Source organism: Melanerpes formicivorus, unplaced genomic scaffold, assembly GCF_026170545.1.
Source record: "Melanerpes formicivorus ecotype bairdi unplaced genomic scaffold, bMelFor1.0.p_v2 SCAF_65, whole genome shotgun sequence".
NCBI lineage: Eukaryota > Metazoa > Chordata > Aves > Piciformes > Picidae > Melanerpes > Melanerpes formicivorus.
In genome coordinates, this window is record NW_027142417.1 from 1,029,581 (window position 1) to 1,050,438 (window position 20,858).

General features: G+C 44.8%; 1 protein-coding gene across 3 annotated transcripts in view; it reads left to right on the forward strand.

Moving 5' to 3' along the window:
- CHD7 (chromodomain helicase DNA binding protein 7) overlaps positions 1-20,858 on the forward strand; it is a 127,789-nt gene that overhangs the window by 30,307 nt on the left and 76,624 nt on the right. For all 3 annotated transcript variants that reach the window (XM_068162455.1, XM_068162457.1, XM_068162456.1), the window contains exon 2: positions 13,351-15,208. In XM_068162455.1, coding sequence (XP_068018556.1) covers positions 13,526-15,208 — 1,683 coding nt within the window. In that variant the 5' untranslated portion in view covers positions 13,351-13,525. The remainder of the gene's footprint in view (positions 1-13,350; positions 15,209-20,858) is intronic.

Sequence of the window (20,858 nt, forward strand, 5' to 3'; positions counted from 1 at the left end):
GAGTGCTATTTTAGGCTGCTCTTGTCTTTAGCACTTCTTCCATCCTGCAGACGCTCAGATTATCCCTTTCACAGATCGCTGGGCTGTTGCTCTCTCTCGAGTGATACTGGCAAGTCACTGACAGCAGCAGACAGTGGCAGTGCAGGCGCACAACTGAGAAGGGTTCTTGTAAAGCAAAACAGGTGAACAACGGAACAAACATTTTATGTGTGAAGGATTGTAACCACTTCTGCCCCAGAAGCCCTGCAAAACTTCATTAATTATCCCTGCCCAAGCAGGGAAAATTGCCAGAGTGCAGTTCCTTGCTAGTCAAGTTGTCCCAGTGAGCGAGGAGCTTTCATCTTTCTGCCTGTTGCATCTTCTTCCTTTAGCTCTTGGCTTTTAAAAAATCTGTTTAGACACTCTCAAATTGGTTTGGATTTCAAAATGATATGTGTAAATGAGAAACATACCTAGCACCCACTTCTGCAATTGAACAAGGCTTTTTGTTTCCAGAACCTGACTACGACTCAGTGTGTGGGAGAAGTGTGCTCTGACAACTGGGGTTGTTTTTTGGGGACTTCAGTGATCTCACTGAAGGGTTTTAATATTAATTCATCCTGAGTGTTATGGTTGTGTTTTGATGATAGTCACTTAGGAGATGGGTGTTAGGCAACCAGTTGAAAATTACTGTAAAGTGATTTTTTTTTTTCCCCCCTCTTTAAGTGGTTCATACATTCAACTTCAAGTCCCAGAGCACATTAAAAGTGCTAATGTTCCTTCTCCTGCGAGCGAGGTTTCTCTGGATTTCTCCATTTAGCTCCTCTCTGCCCCCAGATCCCAGCTAATATGGTATATGTAACTTAACCACTGATTTCTAACTGGGGATCCTGCATTTATTAGCTTAATGCTGGCAGAAATTGATAATGGAGAAATAAAATACTATAGAGTTGCTGATAGGAGCCATTGTTTGCCTTTTGGGAGGACAGATGTATTACCTGATCAGAGGTTTAATACACTTTGGGATGGTTTTCTGTGCAAGTCCATGACAGTCAGTGCAGCTGCTACTTGAGCTGTGCAGAATAAGAAGAGATCTGTTGCCCTCTTGTAAAAACATGAAGTAAATGAAGCAGTGACCAAGGAGGGGAGGACTCAGTGAAACGTGGAATGTTTTTGTTGATGGATAAGGGTTGTGCAACTCAGCATCTCTGTGTGCTCAGTCCTGGTGTTGTAAATAGTTTAGCAGTTTAGCTGGGCAGTGAGAATGGGTTTGGAGTTGTCACACCACAGGCTCTGCAGTGTTTTAGAAAGAAGCTTTTCCACTTTGTCTTCTGCACTTGGAGCAGTACTAAAGAAGGCACAAAATCAGGGCCAAGAGGAAGCCAACCTGTGATTTCTGAAGTTCAGGGACAAACAGCAGTGGAGTGAATGTCTACTAGTGGTTTAAGGAATGAAGTGATTTGGTGTGCTAGTCTGTAGCTATAAGGCTCTCTGCAAGGCTTTCAGATTAAGCAGTTACTGTGTAGTGCAGCAGAAAGGGAAAATTAAATGGATGAATAGTTATCTGGGTTTGAATTCAGTCAAAGCTGCAGATGCTTAGGTGAAAAGAAGCAGGGGAAAGTGGCTGGACAGTCTCCTGGCTCCAGTGAAATGTGAAGTTTGCAGGAAACACTTAAATCTTTAGTCTAGCTCTCAAATCTGTAGAAGTGTGTGTGTTCTGTATCCCTCTCTCGTTGGTATCCGTTATGATAAAAGGTGCTATGTCTTTTGTGCAATAGCAGATGGACACTGCTTTTCCAACAGGGGGTAAATGATTGGACTCTGCTCTGTCACAGATTTGAAATAGAGGCACTACACAGGTTTTTATCTTGTAGATGTTCCTTGCATCACTGCTTTGTTGATGTATACTTCCTTCTTGCCTCTCAAACGAAACCCTCTCTTTAAACTTGTTTTAGTTGGCTTCAGCTCTGGGAAAAAAAAAGGCTTTTATAGTCCCGCTGTGGGCCTTACCTGTAAATTCACTCCAGCTTTAATGCTGTTACTTTGTTCACTGTTTAGAAGGTGTGAGGGGAAGCTCAACATCATCCTTGTTGTGAAGAAGACATAGGGAATGGGTGTGAGACATGAAAAATTTAACTGTTCATCTTCAGGCACAGTTGCATGTCATGGCCATATCAATGATCTCAAACACCCAGGTTATCAACAAGGGCTTTTTGCAGACCAGGCTGATAGCATGGAGCTGACTCTCCTGCTTTAAATGAACTAAACTGAATTATGTGTTCATTGTGGACAGAAAAAGTGATTTAGGCTTGTTTCTTAGGAAAGGATCTTGATATTGTGAAGCAAATATAATAACCCATCCTGCATGTGATGTTGCTTAACCTGAGATCCCTAAAGAATAACTGAATTTTACCTTTTAAGCAGAAAGATGTTGGAGTGGTTTTGTTGGCCTTTTTTAGTGGCTATTCTTTTAAGCTAATGCTTCAATTGGTATTTATTAGAAACATTACAGATACATAGAAATTCTTCTTTCATTGCATCTTCCATTCTTTGTAAAGAAAATGCATTTTCTATGAAGGAGTTAGGAAGAGTTCCTAGAGTGTGCATGCTGTTTAGCAGTTCATCTTCCTAACACCTAACTGCTGCTTCTAGACATGGAGGTATTTAATAATCAGAAAAATAAGTCTCATGTAATCCATGCTTTTTGAGGAAGTATAGATCCTTTCTTTGTTGATATTGTCAAGTCCAAGGATTCAAAGCCTGCCCCTAGAAAGCTGCTCTGTAAGCAGCCACAAATCAAACACAAATGCAGTCTTCCCCAGAGGAGGGGAAAAAAAAAAAAGACACCAAAAATGTTAATTTTAAATAAATACTCCTAGCTTTTGAATATGTTGAGAGCACAGCCTGTGCTGTAACCCAAGCTTGCCATGAGAGGCATAGCTGACTGGTGAGGAGTGTGTTTGAAAGGGAAGGTGGCAGCTGGCTTACCTGGATGCTCAGCAGCAGGCTGGGACAATCCCAAGGAACAAATCCGTTTGACAGCTGTTGCTATTACTGCTGCCATGCAGACATCTCTTGATTAAGCTGGTCCCAGTTTCTCTCTTGCTTAATTATTCTCTTTCTGGTGTTTTTGGTGGTTGTGTGTTTGTTGGTTTTGTTGTATTTTTGAGTAATCTGGAGAGCTGTGCAGAATGGAGATGCTCTGGAGATAGGATAGCTGCAGTTGGTGTTAAGTCCTTCCGGTAGCATACATGAACTTGAGAAGTGGGTTTTAGGAAAAGACAAACAGAAGATCCTGCTGAACAGCTTTACAAAAGCCAAGTGGTAGAAAATCGTTCTATCAAGTTCAGTCTTCATGTATTTTAGAGTGTAAGACATCAAAGGTTTTCAATTAGAATATTCTTTTCCTCAACCACTCCTTGCCCAAGCCTGGCACACTGGTGTACAGTGTGCAAAGGGACCTGGCTGTTACTGTTTCATTGCTTGCTTTGCTTTGAAGCTGCAGTCTCAGTTGAGGACATAAAATGTCCCTTTTTGAGGTGATCTTGTCTCTAGCTTTTCTTTGAAACCTCGGTTCAGAGATCACCATTATCTGAAAACAGGAGTACATGGATTTCAGGTACTGAATGGGGTAGGAAAGGAAGAATCATGATCTGTGAAAATCTGACCCGTGTCAGGTTTTTTGATGATGCTTTGATCAAACACAGTAATTTAAAAGGTGCTGTAAAAAGTTGGTCAGGAAAGCTCATTGTGGAGGTTTAGATAGTAGCAGCAGGCAGTTCATCATCCCTTTCAAGTACTTCTAAGTACTTTTACTTTCATAACTAGTTTTATACAGTATATATAACTGTGGAGGGACAAGGAGCCAGAGTTTAGTGCTTTGCAAGCCTCATTAGCAAAACTGTTACCCTAGTCTCAGCTGTAGGTCCAAATAATACTTGCTTCTACGACATAAGCATTTCACCTGCCACTCATTCCTCTGACTCCTAGATTAACTCATCTCTTTAGACCTTCATCCAGACTTTTCTCCTCAACTGTGCACATTGGGTTCAGGTTATGTAAGTCTTTGCATGCTGACTTAGGCCGTAAAGGTAGTTCTTGATGTCCTCAGGATGCTATAATAATGCTATTTACCATTTGAATCCCAACACTTTTACTTAAGAAGTATACTTTTAGTCTTCTGATGGTTGGTGCATTCTGAATTAGTCTTTTTGCAGAGATAAAATACATTTGAAAAATGTTGCTTAGCACTGGAACTTCAAAGTTCTTTATACCTGTTGTGATTTCTCTCTGCCTAGGTTGTGAGCAAAGGAATATGTTTTTAGCCATTTGAGTTTCTTGAGCTTTGGGTAGCAGGTTTTTGACCCTTGGTAGAATGAAGGGTTTTTTTCCCTCACAGTGGTCCTGCTTTGCACCGTAGCATTGGTATTACAGTAGCTGTTGTAGGTCTTGTTCTGACAACCAGCCTCTAAATAGTAAGTGAAATGTAATACATAATTTTATGTTCTTTGCTGAAAGGTTTAAACCAGTGTGCTGTATGTGTATGGGGCAAAAATTACTATCGGTAGTGGAAGCTGAGTGAGGGCTTAAGTTCAGATGTAGGATGATTCATCTTGCTTGTAAAGAGCGTGAGGGAGAAACTACCATTTTGTTCCCCAATCCTGAAATATGTTCTCTTTAGTTCTGTGAAAACTCTGGCTTTTCACTCTGGATGTATAAGGTGTATTTATCTTCACAGAAATGAGTGTGGATATGTGGTTCCTGTACAAGCGCAGACTCTGATCTACCAGTATTTATGAAGAACACATGTACAGGAAAATGACTCTTAAGTACAAGTCATAAATTGAAATGATTATAGAATATACGTGGACAAATATACCATGTGTGGTATCGGTAGACTGTAATTTCATCAAGTGGTTTTTCAGACTTCATAAACTATGAATGAAACATGATTGTATTGGCCTTATAACAGGTAAAGTAAAATATAGGGTCTGGCTACTTTAAAGTGCTCATAATTCTATGGCTGGAAATAGCCTTTTGGGATACGATTAAGTCTTAAAACCTGCTCGTGATTAAAAAAAGAAATACATTTAAGCGAAAATCACATGCTCAGAAACCCTGGGAAACATTTGAGTATCCACCTCATGAATTTTTACAGTTCCCAGCTTTCGGGGTGTAAACACCGCGAGCTGCTTTGGCCAAAAGGCAGAGAGGAAAGCCCCGTTTTCCTCAGAGCTTTGTCACCTCTTCGATTATTTTGATGTTTACGACTTGGACCACGCAGGGCTTTTGTTTACCTCGGGGGATGCGGGCAGCGTTTTGTTGCGGATAACGTTTTGTTGTTAGGACCTGGACACCGTTATGTTTTGGTGGCTTTGGACGGCGCTGGGCTTTGTTTACCTCGGGGGATGGTTATATATATTTTTTTGTGACTTGGACACTGGTTTTTTTGGGGTGAATCGGACACCTTTTTGTGTGTGTGTGGCTTGGGCACCCTCTTTTTGTGACTTCAGACAGCGCTGGGCTTTGTTTACCTCGGGGGATGTTTATAGTATTTTTATGTGGCTCGGACACTATTTTTTTTTCTGTGTGTGAATCAGGCACCCTTTTTTTGTGGCTTGGACACCCTCTTTTTGTGACCTGGGACGGCGCTGGGCTTTGTTTACCTCGGGGGATGTGACAAACCCCAGCCCAGCGCTGCCTTGTGGCGATGGCGTGAGGCGGCCATGAGCGCCCGGCCCTGCCCCGCGCAAACCCTCCCGCTTGCCGCTGCGACCTCTGCCCTTTTGTATCCTGTGACACTCAGCCTGTCTTTGTGCTCAAGTTTATTCATGATGGATACGTTTCCCTCCCAATCGCATATGCCGGGAGCCCGGCAGAGCGAACAGATAAATTATTTTCAGCTGCAGGCCCGGGCTGGGGGAGGAGGGCGGCCGAGCGGGGCCTGCGGGAGCGGGGGCCCCTCCGCGCCCTGCCACGGCTCAGCCGGACCTTGGCGCAGCCTCCCGCTCCCCCTGGAATATGAAAAGGGGATGACTCTCGGCCTCTCAGATCCTTTTTAAATGCAAAAGAATGTAGGAAATTGCCAGATCAGTTGGTTAATCAGTGACAACTGCAGTAGGTGCACAAAAAGCACGGCCCTTAACAAGAGTAATCAGTTGCGCGGGGTGTTTTTTCAGCGCCTCAGCGGGTCGCCGCTGGCCCCACCTCTTGAATCCTCAGGCCGGTTTAGTGTCAGCTCTAGAAGAGAATGTAATTGCTGGGAGATTTCTTGGTGACTGATGGCGACAATATAAGTCTTCTCCCTGACACCACGTCCCTCCCCCCCTCCAGCCTGGCTTAGGCTTTTTGTTCGCAGCGCAGCCGTGGGTCGGGCCGGCAGCTGGCACCGAGCAGCGCAGGGAGAGGGGGAGGCTGGTGGGAGCGAGGGATCCCGACCCGCTGACACTGAAAATTGTACCACGGAATCGTTTGGGTTGGGAAAGACTTCCAAGATGTTTGTAGAGACTACACGGGCCAGGCTTGTAACGTCCATCCCTCGCGCAGGGCTAGGGGGGTCCCCTCGATAGGTTTATTTGCAAGGTAATGCTGCTACCAAATATTTGAAAGAGTATTCCTGAGATGTTTTTGTGATTGCAATTGTTTCTCTTACTTATCTAGGACTATTTTTAGACAAACCTCCTCCTTCTCCTCCCATCCATATTTTAAACTTATGTTGGGAGAGGGAGGGTGGTCGCATGACCAAAAAAGGCCTCTTAAAATTCCAGGCTACATAACAGTGAAACGGAAGTGTTCCTGGCTTAGCCTTCTGCCCTCCCACTTCATCACAGATTCCCAGCACGGTGGGGGTTGGAAGGGACCTCTAGAGATCACCCAGTCCAACCCCTCCCGGCTAAAGCAGGGTCACCCGCAGCAGGTTGCCCAGGATGGCAATATCCAGGCAGGTTTGGAGTCTCTCCAGAGAAGGAGACTCCACAACCTCTCTGGGCACCCTCAGGCTCATGTGTTTGATAGACTTCAATGGAAAAAACAATTATTTTTTTTATTCCTCCAGTTACCTCTTTAAAAAAATCCAAGCACATACTTCTGATAAATGGCTAGCAATTTTTTTTTTTCTTCTGGGCTGGAAAGAAAAGACATGCTGAGGGCTCTTATTTGATATTCCAGGTGCTGACTTAAAATTAGCAGTGCCCCATGTTAGGAAAAGGATTTGCAGCCCAACTGGTATGGTGGTTGCAGAAGTCATTTGGAGCAGGAACGTATGATGTAACGGGTTCGGTGGGTTTGCATCAGAATAACAACCCTACGTGATGCTGTTGTGGTCTCCTATCAGAGCTCCTGTGAACTTGAATGACGTAGGATATTGTTTCCAAATGTGTGGCACAAGCTGAACTCTAGCTGGTCATTCCTGCATCAGCTGCTTGACAGCAACAAGCTGCCAAATATTCTAAGGCTGTTGTGCCCTCAGTTGCCTTCGTAAAAGCCAGTTCTTTGCCAAAGTACATCATGCATTATGGAAATAAAACACAGTCTGGCTTCTGCTTAACTATTGTATGGGAAATTTTAGGCTGCGTGCATTTCTTGACCAAAAGATGTTAGTCCACAGCATTCATGGCATTTAGCTGACTGCACATATGCAAAAACCCATGATTTTGGAGCAAAGGCACATGAGGATTTCACTCCCACTCTTAGGGTAACAAGAGATCTTGACTGCCTTGAATTTGACACTGCAAATCTAACATTCTGTGATTCTGTGTTACTAAGATATATGTGAAATTACTTTTCAGAAATGCTTATACCATATTTCCTGACTCTTCCCACTGGAGGCAGAATATTCCTGAAATGTGTGAGGTCATCCTTGTGAGTCCTGTCTCCCTTTCATGGGATGGGGGAAAACAAGATTCCTTCCATCCTTTGATCTGATATGAACTATACAGACTTCACATATGTACTATGTGAAGTGAACATTAGGAAACCATTCTATACAAAGGAAAACAAAAAAGTGTCTTTAGGCATTCAGACAATCAATGCTTGTTGGGAAGCTGCAGTCAGAAATCATATTGGAATTGCTTCACAGATCTGCTGTTCGGTTTTGGCTAATCTGTACGTAGGAGGAACATGCCATGGGTGGAGAGTTGTCTGTGACAGCGATGAGAACTAAGCATTAAATGTGCAGGAGACTTAGGGGAGCTTCCCACAGACACGGTCAGGCACTTGCATAACTGTCCTGGCATCAGCAACAGTGTTCTCTCAGTAGATGAGCTAAAAGTTCTAAGTCTCATCAGCCATCTTCCCCAGTTTGAGTGTCTTGGCCTGGCTTTTCTGGCGTTGCCTGGGTGTTCCATCTGCTGATGAAAGCTTTGGTCAGTATTTCCCCCCAACTTTGTTCACAAAAATAAGAATGTGACTTTAATTGCTGTCACTTGTGTCATCTGCTTCCATGCTGCAAACGCTTAACTTGCTGCCCCTAACAGCCAGCAGGAGCTTAGCAGTTTTAAAAAGCAGTTTAAATAGGCAATGTTTAAATGCAGATTTAGTAGCCTAATGTTTAATCCTACATTTTGAGTCTCCAGTCTCAAAATGACCTTTGGTGTGGCTTTTTTTTGCTTTGTTTCTAGCATGAGAGGTCTCTTCAGCCTAGGTCTTCAAAATACCATGGAGTCTGCCCTGTTTATGGTACTGTCTTGTAGATGCATAGTTCCATTAAATGAGTAACTCTGTGTCTGTCAAGAGTTTTGTCTGAGATACTAACTGATAGCTGTAAAAATATCAACTCTGTGTAGCACATCTCATAGTCGCTAATAGCTGCCTCCTCATGTTCTGTTTATTGTTTACCTGCTGTGTGTCCATCAGGAAATGCTGGTAAACTTCTTGTAGGCTCAATAGCCCAGTTGAGGAAATTGTTGGTTTGCAGAAGTCTTCTGAATGGCAGAATGTGAGGGTGGTGATGTGAAAGGTGTGTGTACCTGTGTGCTTCCTTGCCTTGACTGCCAGGGTCTGCTGCTTTGGGAGCAAGACTGATGAAGTTTGCCCTCTACAACTACCTGAGGGGTGGTTGTGGCCGGGAAGGGGTTGGTCTCTTCTCCCAGGCAACCAGCACCAGAACAAGGGGACACAGTCTCAAGCTGCACCAGGGGAGGTTTAGACTCGAGGTGAGGAGGAAGTTCTTCACTGAGCGAGTCATTCGTCATTGGAATGTGCTGCCCAGGGAGGTGGTGGAGTCTCCATCCCTGGAGATGTTCAAGAGGAGATTGGACGTGGCACTTGGTGCCATGGTCTAGTCATGGGGTCTGTGTTGATAGGTTGGACTCGATGATCCTCGAGGTCCTTTCCAACCTAAGTGATACTATGTGATACTGTGAAGTTCAGCTGGTGGTGTTTGCAGCCCTAGATCACAGTGTGTGTGTGTGTGTGTGTGTGCAGTAGCCAGTTTAATTCCACCCATAAAAGTGGGAAGCTGCCCAAGGCTACTGAGCCCATGTAGCTTTGAAACATTTAAGTTGAGCAATGGTTAACTACTACTTAAATTTGAGATCTAGCTGTTCAGGGCTGGATTTTTTCAGGCTGAAGTAAATGTAAGCTTTGTCTGTTTAGACAACAGGGTGGTTAAGCCATTGACTGTGTCCTAGTAGTTGGGATCATACCATTGCTTTGAAAAGAAATAGGTTGTCCAGGCAGTCTTCCTACTCATTGACTGTTTAGTTCAGTCCTATTGGTGCAATCTTTCATGCTCAGGGACAGAAAAGCTCCAGAAAGTTCCCTGCCTCTTCATTCATTCATTCATTCACTCCTCTGTTCAGCAGTCTGCCTTTCTAAGGATTCACATACCATCTTCTTGAACATGGAGAAGAATCACTGCTAAATGAATCTCTGCTGGCTTTAACTTAGGGGGTACCAGAGAGGATGATGTCTCTTATTTTTAAACTGTTTAATCCAAAGAAAGACTTTAAGGTGCCATGGTTGAGTTGGTTAGATACTGTTAGATGATAGGTTGGACTTGATGATCTCAAAGGTCTTTTCCAACCTGGTTAATTCTGTTCTAATTCTAGTTATCCTGGTCAGTCTTGCTGTCAGCATGTCTGTTTTCACAGGGAAGCCACCAGTGGTGTTAGTAGATATTTTGTCTAGAATTATTGCTAGGTGCAGATCCTACCTTTATGGGGGAAGGGAGGTATTTTTTTTTGGTTTGTGTTGGCTTTTGTTCTTGGTTTTATTTTGGGGAGCAGCCTTGAGGATTTAAGCAAAGAATATGCATTCTATCAGACGAAGCAAAGAAACAGTTGCAGCTTAAAATAAGGCTTGTGACTCATGACTTGCTTAACTATCTCCAAGACATCCATCCCATTAATGTAGAAGGCTGAGAGTTTATTGGGTAATTCCAGTATTGATCGTTTTCTTATCAAACTGTTGGTCAATTTGTCTTGACAGCTGCTGCTGTCTTTCATTCTTCCACAAGTGCTGTTAGCCACATCTCCACCAGAAGTGTGACTTTTATTTGGGAAAGTAGAAGGTTTGGCAAGAGTTGGTGCTGACTTATCCCTGGCTTGCTCTGCCCTGAACTTTACCTAGGAGCCGGTCAGCTTAAAAACAGTAACTGAAGTATCAGGATTCAGACCTGTGCTTGGGGCTTGTAACCTTGGTTCTGGAGATACTCTCTTAAGCTTGTCTTCAACAGCAAAGAGAATGCTCCTGTGTTGATTTCAGTTTTTGTTACAGAGTTTCATTAGTGCTTCAGGAGAGAAGAGCACACCTGCCTTCAAAAATGATTCATTTAATAGGCATGATTTAGATAATAAAATGAGTGAAAATTCAGGGATTGGGACAGGCTACCCAGGGAGGTGATGGAGTCACTGTCCCTGGAGGTGTTCAAGAACTGTGGGGACATGGCACCTGGGGACATGGTTTAATGGCCATGGTGGTGTTGGGTTAATGGTTGGACTTGAGGTCTTTTCCAGCCACAACAGTTCTGTCCATGTATAAAATTATTTCCTGTTCTTAATTCTGTGGCTGTAGATTGGTAAGATGATGGGTCAGATCCTCTCCTTGGCTCAGGTTTGAGAGTGCCTGGATTATGTCAGTGTTTGGAAGGTAACAGTGTCTGTACACCATGGTGTTTAGTATTTCCAAGCAAAGAGAGACTGTTTTGTTAGATGGAGGTCCTCTGCATATCCTGGTGCTTAGCTTTTCCAGCTCCTGATGACAGTGCACATCAGCAATGTCAGAAGTCCTTCAACAGTCTTTAAATCACTGGAGGGGTCTTGAACATGACAGAGTGGTCACCTCTGGAGCAGTCTCATGCTGGAAGCTTGTTTGGGTGAGGGAGGCTTCTTCTCACCTTGTTGTTGGAACTTCCTTACACTATGCTTTAATAAACTGATTGAGTTGGTAAATATTCCAGTTGCTTCTGCTTAAAAAAGAAAAGGAAACCTAAATAATAGCTATTGGAAATATGAAGATGGCTCTTAGGAATTTGCCTGCTAGTGACTTAGAAATATAAGTGTTAATATCTCAGCTGAGCACTAAAGAGATTTAAGAGTGTGGTTTTAGAGGTGACATTCAAATGCTATTTTAAGAGGAGTGATAAATGCTTGTGCTTTTCCTCTTGCCCTCTGCTTCAAGCTGGAGAAGGTCCTCTTGACAATGGCTACAAGAAGTGTAATAAATGTGCTGATATTTTCTCCCTAAAACTTGTCTGGGACAAATTGCCTTCAGTTAAAATAGTCTGGCCTGGCATTTTGCATTCAGAGCGACTGCAACAGAATGCAAGATGTGAAAGTTCAGACTTGTAAATCTTCTTTTCTTTGATCACTGATTTAAAGGCAAGTTGATATTTGCAAGTACAGTCCCCACTAAATTATGGCAAAGATGCAAAAATAGGTTGGGTTTGCTCTCTGTGTGGATGGGCTGCCTTGGATATGGTCTCAAAGTTCATTTTGAGACGTGAGATGTAGTGAGATTCTGATACTGAGAAGAGGCAGCATTAGCTTAGTTCTGTGCCTAATAAGCAGATCCAAAGGAAATCTTTCAAGTTGTTTTGGGGAGAGGGTGTGGGGGACAGTTCACAGCATGCCAGTTTTCCCTGTGGGAAACCCACAGTGGAACACTTCTGAACCTGTTACTGTGTGTTGCTGCCTTCTGCTTCCCCAAGTCCAGGTGTGCACCTTGTTAGGCTACCACTTTGTTACTTAAATTCTTTTGACATTAATTCTCCTTAAGTGAGTTTTCAAGATCATAATCCTGCAAAGAACAAAACTTCAGTGTGGTTTTCTGAAGTGCTGCAGTTGCATTTAGTAGCATGCCTGCCTTAGGATGAATAATGAACCCCAGTGACAGTGTTCCCTGTTACCATCAGGACTGTTTAGAAGGGCATGTAATGATAGGACAGGGGGCAATGGGTTTTAGCTGGATCAGGGTAGATTTAAAGTGGACATCAGGAGGAAGTTCTTCACAATGAGAGTGGTGATATACTGGCACAGGCTGCCCAGGGATGCGGTTGAGGTCCCATCCCTTGAGGCATTCAAGATCAGCTTTGATGTGGCCCTGGGCATCCTGGTCTAGTTGGAGGTGTCTGTGCTGAATGCAAGGGGGTCAGACAGATGACCTTTGATGGTCCCTGCCAAGGTGATGCAATCTGTGAATCATGAGAGAAATTAGGATATGGATTGGGAAATCTGACCTGTGAATGGAGCTTTTGAATTTCATTTTCTTACACAAGCTGAGCGAAGTTTTGCTCAAATGGGGAGAGTCATGTCTTCCAGTTTGCTGCTTTCTTGAAATGAAGATAAATCCTGTGCTTTAAAAAATACTGTTGTTTTTCTTCCTCAGTGCTCAGTTTTGGACTTGTGTGTGTTTTAGAGGGTCATTTTCATGTGCTTCTGAAAAATCTGTTGTGCCTGTAACTCGGTCTAGGCCGTCGCAGGACTTGGTGCTTCTGCTTGCTCATCTGATTACACAGCTCAAGGGAATAAGGTTAAGGACATGCTGTTGGTAACTAGAGCGTTTTCAGGGCTTTAGTTTGGCAGATGGACTGCTTGGCTATATTCATACATCTGCCTACCTGCTGTGGCAGCTGCTGCTGCTGCATGTTGTGTTCTTTTGTTCTGTTCCACCCAAGAAAGGAGCACAAGGAAGTGTAGTGAATGGATTAATTTAAGGTTAAGGCTAGTGTTTTGCTTGCTTCCTAACTCTTAATCATAATAAAGCTTCTGATAAAGCTAATGAATCCTTCTGAAAGTGAAACAGATTTTTAGGATGTGTTTCAGGGGCTGCAACTCGCCAGTAGCATTGTCTAAGAAACAGTCAAGTATGTTTCCTTCATTATTTGTTTCAATATCTTCTTCTTTTTCTCTCCCCTTCCCCCTCTTTTTCCAGGAGCAGTACCCAGACTTTGCCTGACACTGCATGGTCCAAGAGAATTAAGGAAATATGGAATGACATGAAGGAGATTAGTTGAGGATTAAAGGCTTTGAGGACAAAACACCTCGCCGAGGTGAAGCACAGACTAGCTTTCTAGTTGTAGCTCCGAGGAGCTGTGTGCTGAAAAAAGATGGCAGATCCAGGAATGATGAGTCTGTTTGGAGAAGATGGGAATATTTTCAGTGAGGGGTTGGAAGGTCTTGGAGAATGTGGATATCCTGAAAACACAGTAAATCCTATGGGGCAGCAAATGCCCATGGATCAAGGATTTCCCTCTTTACAGTCCTCTCTTCATCATCCTCCAGCAAATCAAAACCAAGCCAAGTTGACCCATTTTGATCACTATAACCAGTACGAGCAGCAGAAGATGCACCTGATGGATCAGCCCAACAGGATGATCAGCAGTGCCCCTGGGAATGGGATCGCATCTCCGCATTCGCAGTACCACAACCCTCCAGTTCCTCAGGTTCCTCACGGCAGTGGTGCTGGTGGTCAGATGGGAGTCTATCCTGGCATGCAGAACGAAAGGCATGGGCAGCCCTTCGTAGACAGTGGCTCCATGTGGGGACCACGGGCAGTTCAAGTGCCAGACCAGATAAGAGCACCCTACCAGCAGCAACAGCAGCAGCAGCCGCAACCGACACAGCCGCCGCAGGCACCCTCCGGACCCCCTGGGCAGGGCCATCCTCAGCACATGCAGCAGATGGGAAACTACATGGCTCGTGGTGATTTCTCAATGCAGCAGCACGGTCAGCCACAACAGCAGAGGATGAACCAGTTTTCTCAAGGCCAAGAAGGCCTCAATCAGGGAAACCCTTTCATTGCCACCTCAGGACCTGGCCACTTGTCTCATGTGCCCCAGCAGAATCCCAGTATGGCACCTTCTTTGCGACACTCAGTCCAGCAATTTCACCACCATCCCCCCACTGCTCTCCATGGAGAATCAGTAGCCCACAGTCCCAGATTCTCCCCTAATCCTCCCCAGCAGGGTGCTGTTAGGCCACAAACACTTAATTTTAGTTCTCGGAGCCAGACGGTACCCTCACCTACTATAAACAACTCAGGGCAGTATTCTCGATATCCTTACAGTAACCTTAATCAGGGATTAGTTAATAATACAGGGATGAATCAGAATTTAGGCCTTACAAATAACACTCCAATGAATCAATCTGTACCAAGATACCCAAATGCTGTCGGATTTCCATCAAACAGTGGTCAAGGACTAATGCACCAGCAGCCCATCCACCCTAGTGGCTCACTTAACCAAATGAACACGCAAACTATGCACCCTTCACAGCCTCAGGGAACTTATGCCTCTCCACCTCCCATGTCACCTATGAAAGCAATGAGTAATCCAGCAGGTACACCTCCTCCACAGGTTAGACCTGGGAGTGCTGGAATGCCAATGGAAGTTGGCAGTTATCCAAATATTCCCCATCCTCAGCCGTCACACCAGCCCCCTGGTGCCATGGGAATTGGACAAAGGAATATGGGCCCCCGAAACATGCAGCAGAATCGTCCATTTATGGGTATGTCTTCAACACCACGGGAGATGGGTGGGCACATGAGACCAAATGGTTGTCCAGGTGTTGGCCTTGCAGATCCACAAGCAATACAAGAGCGACTAATATCTGGCCAGCAGCTTCCTAGTCAACAGCAGTCTTTTCAACAGCAAATGCCAACCTGTCCTCCCATGCAGCCTCATCCAGGGATACATCATCAATCTTCACCACCCCCACATCCTCATCATCAGCCTTGGGCACAGCTTCACCAGTCACCACAAAACACACCACAAAAAGTGCCTGTCCTTCAGGTAAGCTGCTTCTGATGAGTAGAAAATGTTTTAAATTGCTCTTTAAATGCGTTTCAGGATACACAAGATTTGTAGTTGCAAAATATTCGCTGCTGTTTGACTCCCCTGCTTGCTACCACTTGTGTGAGTTTCTTGGTGCACAGGAGCTGAAGGTAAAGTGAGGTGCAGGTAGCTTGGTAATGCCCTTACAGAAAGTTTTACAGGATAACGTTATGGATAGACTGGAATGTGATACAGCCACAGGACAAGCTGAATACCTGCTTTGTTGGGTTGGATCCTTTGAGGAGAAAATGAAAAGCACGTGTGACAATGGTTCCCTAAACTCCTAATGTTTGTGTCTGAACCTTGGGGAAAGAAGTGTGTGTGTTACAGCGTGTTTGCTTTGGCCTAACTGAGGGGGTTCTCTAAATCCCCAGGGAGTGTGTTGTGGTTTGAAGTTGAAGCTGGAATTCTGGTGTGTGATAAAATGTCCAGGATGAACTTCTGCAGCACTGAGTAATGCAGCTGGGAAGTGGTGGGGCAGCGCTCTATGCGAGGAGAAGACAGCGGATGTGAATCACAGCCTGAAATCAAATCTTCTGAGGCTTAAATGAAATCTCACATAGGATAAAAGTTTTATTTTACTGAGTCTCTGACCTGCGGGTTTTGATGGAAATTTATTGCTTCCACCTCATTTTTCAATTAAAAGCTAAAGATGGTAAAACATCTTGATCCTCTGTAGCTTAGCAGGTTTGACTAAGTGCTACTATGTTAAGCTTCAGCTGAAAAAGTGCCCTTTGGGATCCTGGTGCTTGCCATTGCTTGCCTCTGGCTCTGCCAGTCACCACTCAAGAGGTTCTGGTACGGAATGGATAGGTGGCCAAGATATCAGAGGTTTTATTATTTTGCAATTAATGCCAAGTAGCTCTGCCCATAAATATTTGGAGGCAATTGTTGGAATGCAGTGGTAACGACAGGATGCTACAATAAGCTCAATAAATCACACAAACAGCTGTCCCAGGCAGTGTCCTGGGCCTGCGTGGAAAGCAGCTGCTCAGCAGCCCCTCGCCGCTGCCTGCCGGCTGCTTCCATAGCCGCTCAGCACAGCGTGAGCTGGGGCTGGGAATCAGATGGATCTGCTGCAGAGGGGCAGCTGACGAGGAGTGGTTACGTGGAGCAGCTCAGCAGCTGGGAGAGGCTTCCACGCTCCCTGTGGAGGAGGGGAGGGGGAGCCATAGGGTGGGGTAGCCCTAGGAGAGGGAGATCAGGGGCTAAGCTGGGGAAGGACGCTGTCTTTCTTCAAGGGAGGTAGAAGCTCTTCCCTGGAAGGGGCAAAGAATATCTTCAAGACCATCTTTCTCTCCCCTGCCCCCCTTCCAGATTGGTGTGAAATTTTATACCCATTTTGACCCTTCCTCCCCTGCCACATCCAGGCAGAGGCTTTGTTTGGAAAAACTAAATTACAGTTCTCAGATGAACATGGAGCTGTGTGTTCCTCCTTGAGAGAGCAGCTCTTGACAATGCCTCTTGTGCACTGCAGGTAAGCAGGATGAAAGAGGAGAGAACTCAAGACTACATGAGAAAACCCAAGACAATGAGCAGATCTTTGGGAAAGGGGTAATGGGTCCATGGAGAAATCAGTGCTGAATCTCTGGGGATGAGAAAAAGAAGTACAAGATGTGGTTTTTATCCAGAAGTTGAGAGCTAACACATCCAGCAGGAAAAGACTTGAGAGGAAATTGCAGAAACGGTAACTTAGAGATGTGTAAGGCTGGAGAGGAACAAAACCCAGCATCAGCTGGGATCCTCTCCAGTTAGTGATAGTGGGGCTGTGGGAAGAGAAGACTTCAGGCTGACTGTACCCCAAAGCTGTGGTGATTTTCACTGGCATTAATTCTTTGTTTTCATCTGACCATCCAGTAAACCTTTTGATTTTTTGACAGCAAGAGGTGCCTTGGAGGGAGCAGGTTTACTTGTAGAATGGACAGGCTTGTTAAACATTCTTGGGACGTTTGTTCCCCCTTTATCTGAAGGGGTAAAACCCAGACAGCTCAACCCTTCAATGAGCTACAGTCCCATTACAAAGTCCTAACTGCAGATGAATAGCTTGAACAAAGGTAAGTGCTGAAACAAAAATGAGAGGAAAACCACATGATAACCCCAGCAATTTGATTAAAATCAGTAATTCAAACAGTAGCAGCTAGCCAAGAAACTTCTCCTTTAGCCTGCTTCTGTGAAGTTTTTATTTGGTAGGAGTTATTGCTAACATACCTTCCCATTAAGTAATTAGTTTGAGACCTGACTGCAGTAATGAAACCCTTGACAGGCATGCATTTTCCACTTGAAAACTGTTTGGATGAAATAAATATTGTTCAGGTCAAAGAAAACTCAACTCCTCCCCACCCCCTGGGGATAGCTGCAGATGTGGGAAACCCCTGCTCTTCAAACCCAGCAGAGGATTTGCAGCTCTCCGTCTGCGGCGTGGTTTGCCCTCCACGTCAGCTGGCAGAGAAGGGCTCATTGAAGAAGAGTTATTTCAGCGACCACTTTGGTTCCACAGAATGGACAGAGGCAGTGCAAGGGAAGTCACAATGTACTTTTAAATCAACAGAAGCCATCTTAGTAATTCTTTCTTTCAGTGATTTGAAGCTAGCCTTATCATGGGAAGGCTGTCATACTTGTGGTTAACCAAATTGCTGGGTTGTTTTTAGCTATGTTGGAAGGAAAGTGAAGTTCTTTTGCTTTTAACTTGGATTTTAAAAGAAAAGCCATGTAGATTCTAGGCCTTAAGTTCTTTGTGTGTGTGTGTAAAGCTTCTAATGTATTTTGGCTGGGAGATAGAGCTGGTGATTGAGAATTTGATTGGTTTACATTCATAGCTGAAATCTAGATGTGGCTGTCGGGAAGCCTGTTAGCAGTGAGTTGCTGGTTTCATTGGAGCTTGATAGATCTGTTAAAGACATCACAGTGTTGGGCCTTGCAGTCAGTGTGCTTGGTTTTTCAAACCCTCTTCTGAAAGCAAGGACTTCTGGATGAGCTCTGTGGCCATGTGGTGGGAAGGTGGGTGCTGCTGTGGCCAAGGTGCAAAGCAAAGGGTAGGAGGTGGAAGGAGCTTGCTTGTTTTCATAGTGGAGGCATCTGTGCTGGGCTTGTGGGCTCCTGCTCTCAAAATAGATCTGGAAAAGGGTGAAAAGTCAGAGGGCAAAGTGTACTGCTGCTGTTAACATACTCAAAGCCAAGTGCTGGTGTGGTATAGAGCCTAGAAACAATGAAACTAAGTAATTAGAAATGCAACAGGAGTGTCAATTGTGTGGCTGCAAGCTGTGTGAGTCCAGGCATGCTCTGGTTAGGTTGAATATTAGGAAAGGCATCTCCTCTAAAAGGGTAGTCAAGCCCTGGAACAGGCTGCTCAGTGCAGCAGTGGAGTCCCCATGCCTGGGGAATTGAAGAGCTGTGTTGATGTGGTGCTGAGGGACACGGTTCAGTGATAGACTTGGTTGTGTTATGTTTACAGTTGGGCTTTAAAGGTTCTTTCCAACCAAAATGATTCTGTGATTCTGTGGTGCCTGAGCAGTGAAATAGCAGACGGGAAAACCTCTCCTTAGGAGCAGGCTCTCGGTGTTAGATGGCTGCCTGAAAATGTGCTCTGACAGCCAAAGAAATGGAGTGCTAGGAATTGGTATGGAAGTAACAGAGGAAGGCAAAGCTGGTTCCATGCTGTTACATGGAGGCATGCTGTGCCCACGTGGCAAGTGCCATAGCTCTGGGTCCCTTCCTCAGGGCTCAGAAAATAAAGTCACACTTGAAAAACGGAGAAGGATGATTTGGGGGAAAGAAGAGAGAGAAGGTGAAAGCCTCTGAAATTGAGTGCAGTGGGTACATGGAGGAGGTGACTGTGAAACCAGGGCTGTTTGTCACCTGCTTTTATCTCATTGAAGTCTTTTAAGGTGTTCAGCAAATGATTAGGTGGTGAGCTCAGAACTGCACATTAAGGTGCTGATCTCTGAGATGTTGTGGAGGAAAAGACATCATTTGATAATCATGAGGGCACCAGATTTAGTTGAGCATCTCAGTGCTGCAAACAAGTGCCTCAGAATTTGTTGGGGTGCATGTACTGCATGCATCTTTGGTTCTTGCACTCCTCCACAGACTGTATCAAGAGGGGCTAGCAGGTTAGACAGGCCTCTGGAGGTCTGTGCTTGTGAACTCCTATTTTCAGAGTTTTATTAGGGGCAGAGCAAGTGCCAGAGCTTTCTCTGCCAAGAGCAGGCTATCCTGGGTGTGCTGTTGAACTTATTTACCCACAGCTACTGTGTGGGCTGAAGTTTCAAGTCCTGTTCATTAATCATGTTCCAAATGTGTTTATAATCAAACACAGGAATATTTAAGTGACAAACAGTCACAGCAAAACCTCCATGCTTGACTAACTGGTAGGACTCATCAGAGGGCACCAACAGCATTGAAGGATGCTGGGTTGTGGTGTCCAGCTTCTTGTGGAGAAGGAATTCATTGTGTGTGTTACAGTTCACTGCCAGGTTTACTCTGCTGGCTCTCCTGGCTGTGGGCATGTGACTTTGATTTAAATCACAGCTCATAGCTGTGTTTGGGCTGAACACATTCTTTTGAAACTTCCTGCCCTCCCTTGCAAGGGGAAGAGGCAGGGAAAGTCCTGCTGAGTCACCAGCTGGGACACCCCTGTCACAGACCCTGCCTGCATTTTCAAATCCAGTGGTGATGCCTCAGTTTAATTTATACTGGGAGGTACCTGAGTAATGGAAACTACTGGAGTGGTTTGATGCAATATTCTAACCCAGCAGAGAGTGCAGGGTAAGTCAGGTACTGCTGGCACACCAAAATGAAGTTGACTTTCTCCTGGGTACTCGTTGTAAGGTCTAAGAGCAGCAGGAAGAGCCTGACCCCTTCTTATCTCCTTCATATCTTCACAGAGGTCTCCATAAGTCACCTGCTCTCTCCACAACCATTGTTCAGTCTCTGTCCTGTGATTTTATGTATTATGAAGTGGTATCATTTCAAACTGTTAAGATTTTCCCCATAAATTAATATTCATAAGCATTGTCCCACAGCTCCAGAGGAACCTTTGCTTTTCCCTCCCTGGAGTGTGTAGCTTTCTGAGTGGTTTCCAGTCAGTAAGTAGAACACCTTCAGAGTTATTTTTTTTTTTAAGCACTCTTGGGTACTTTTTGATGCAGAGATACCATATGCACTGCACAGAGCCTTGCATCTGGGAAAGCACAACCCCAGTATAGGCTGGGGACTGACCTGTTGGATAGTAACATAGGGGAAAGGCACCTGAGGGTCCTGGTGGACAGATGGATGCCCATGAGCCAGCAGTGTGTCCTTATGGCCAAGAAGGCCAATGGCATCCTGGGATGTATTAGAAGGGATGTGGTTAGTAGGTTGAGAGAGGCTCTCTTTCTCCCCCTCTACTCTGTAAAGAGTGCAAGCTGGAGCAGAGGAAGTTCCATGTGAACATAAGGAAAAGCTTCCTCACTGTGAGGGTGCCAGAGCGCTGGAACAGGCTGCTCAGAGAGGTTGTGGAGTCTCCTTCTCTGGAGAGATTCCAAACCCACCTGGATGCATTCCTGTGTGACCTGCTCCAGGTGATCCTGCTCTAGCAGGGGTGTTGGATCTGTGGAGGTCCTCTTCCAAC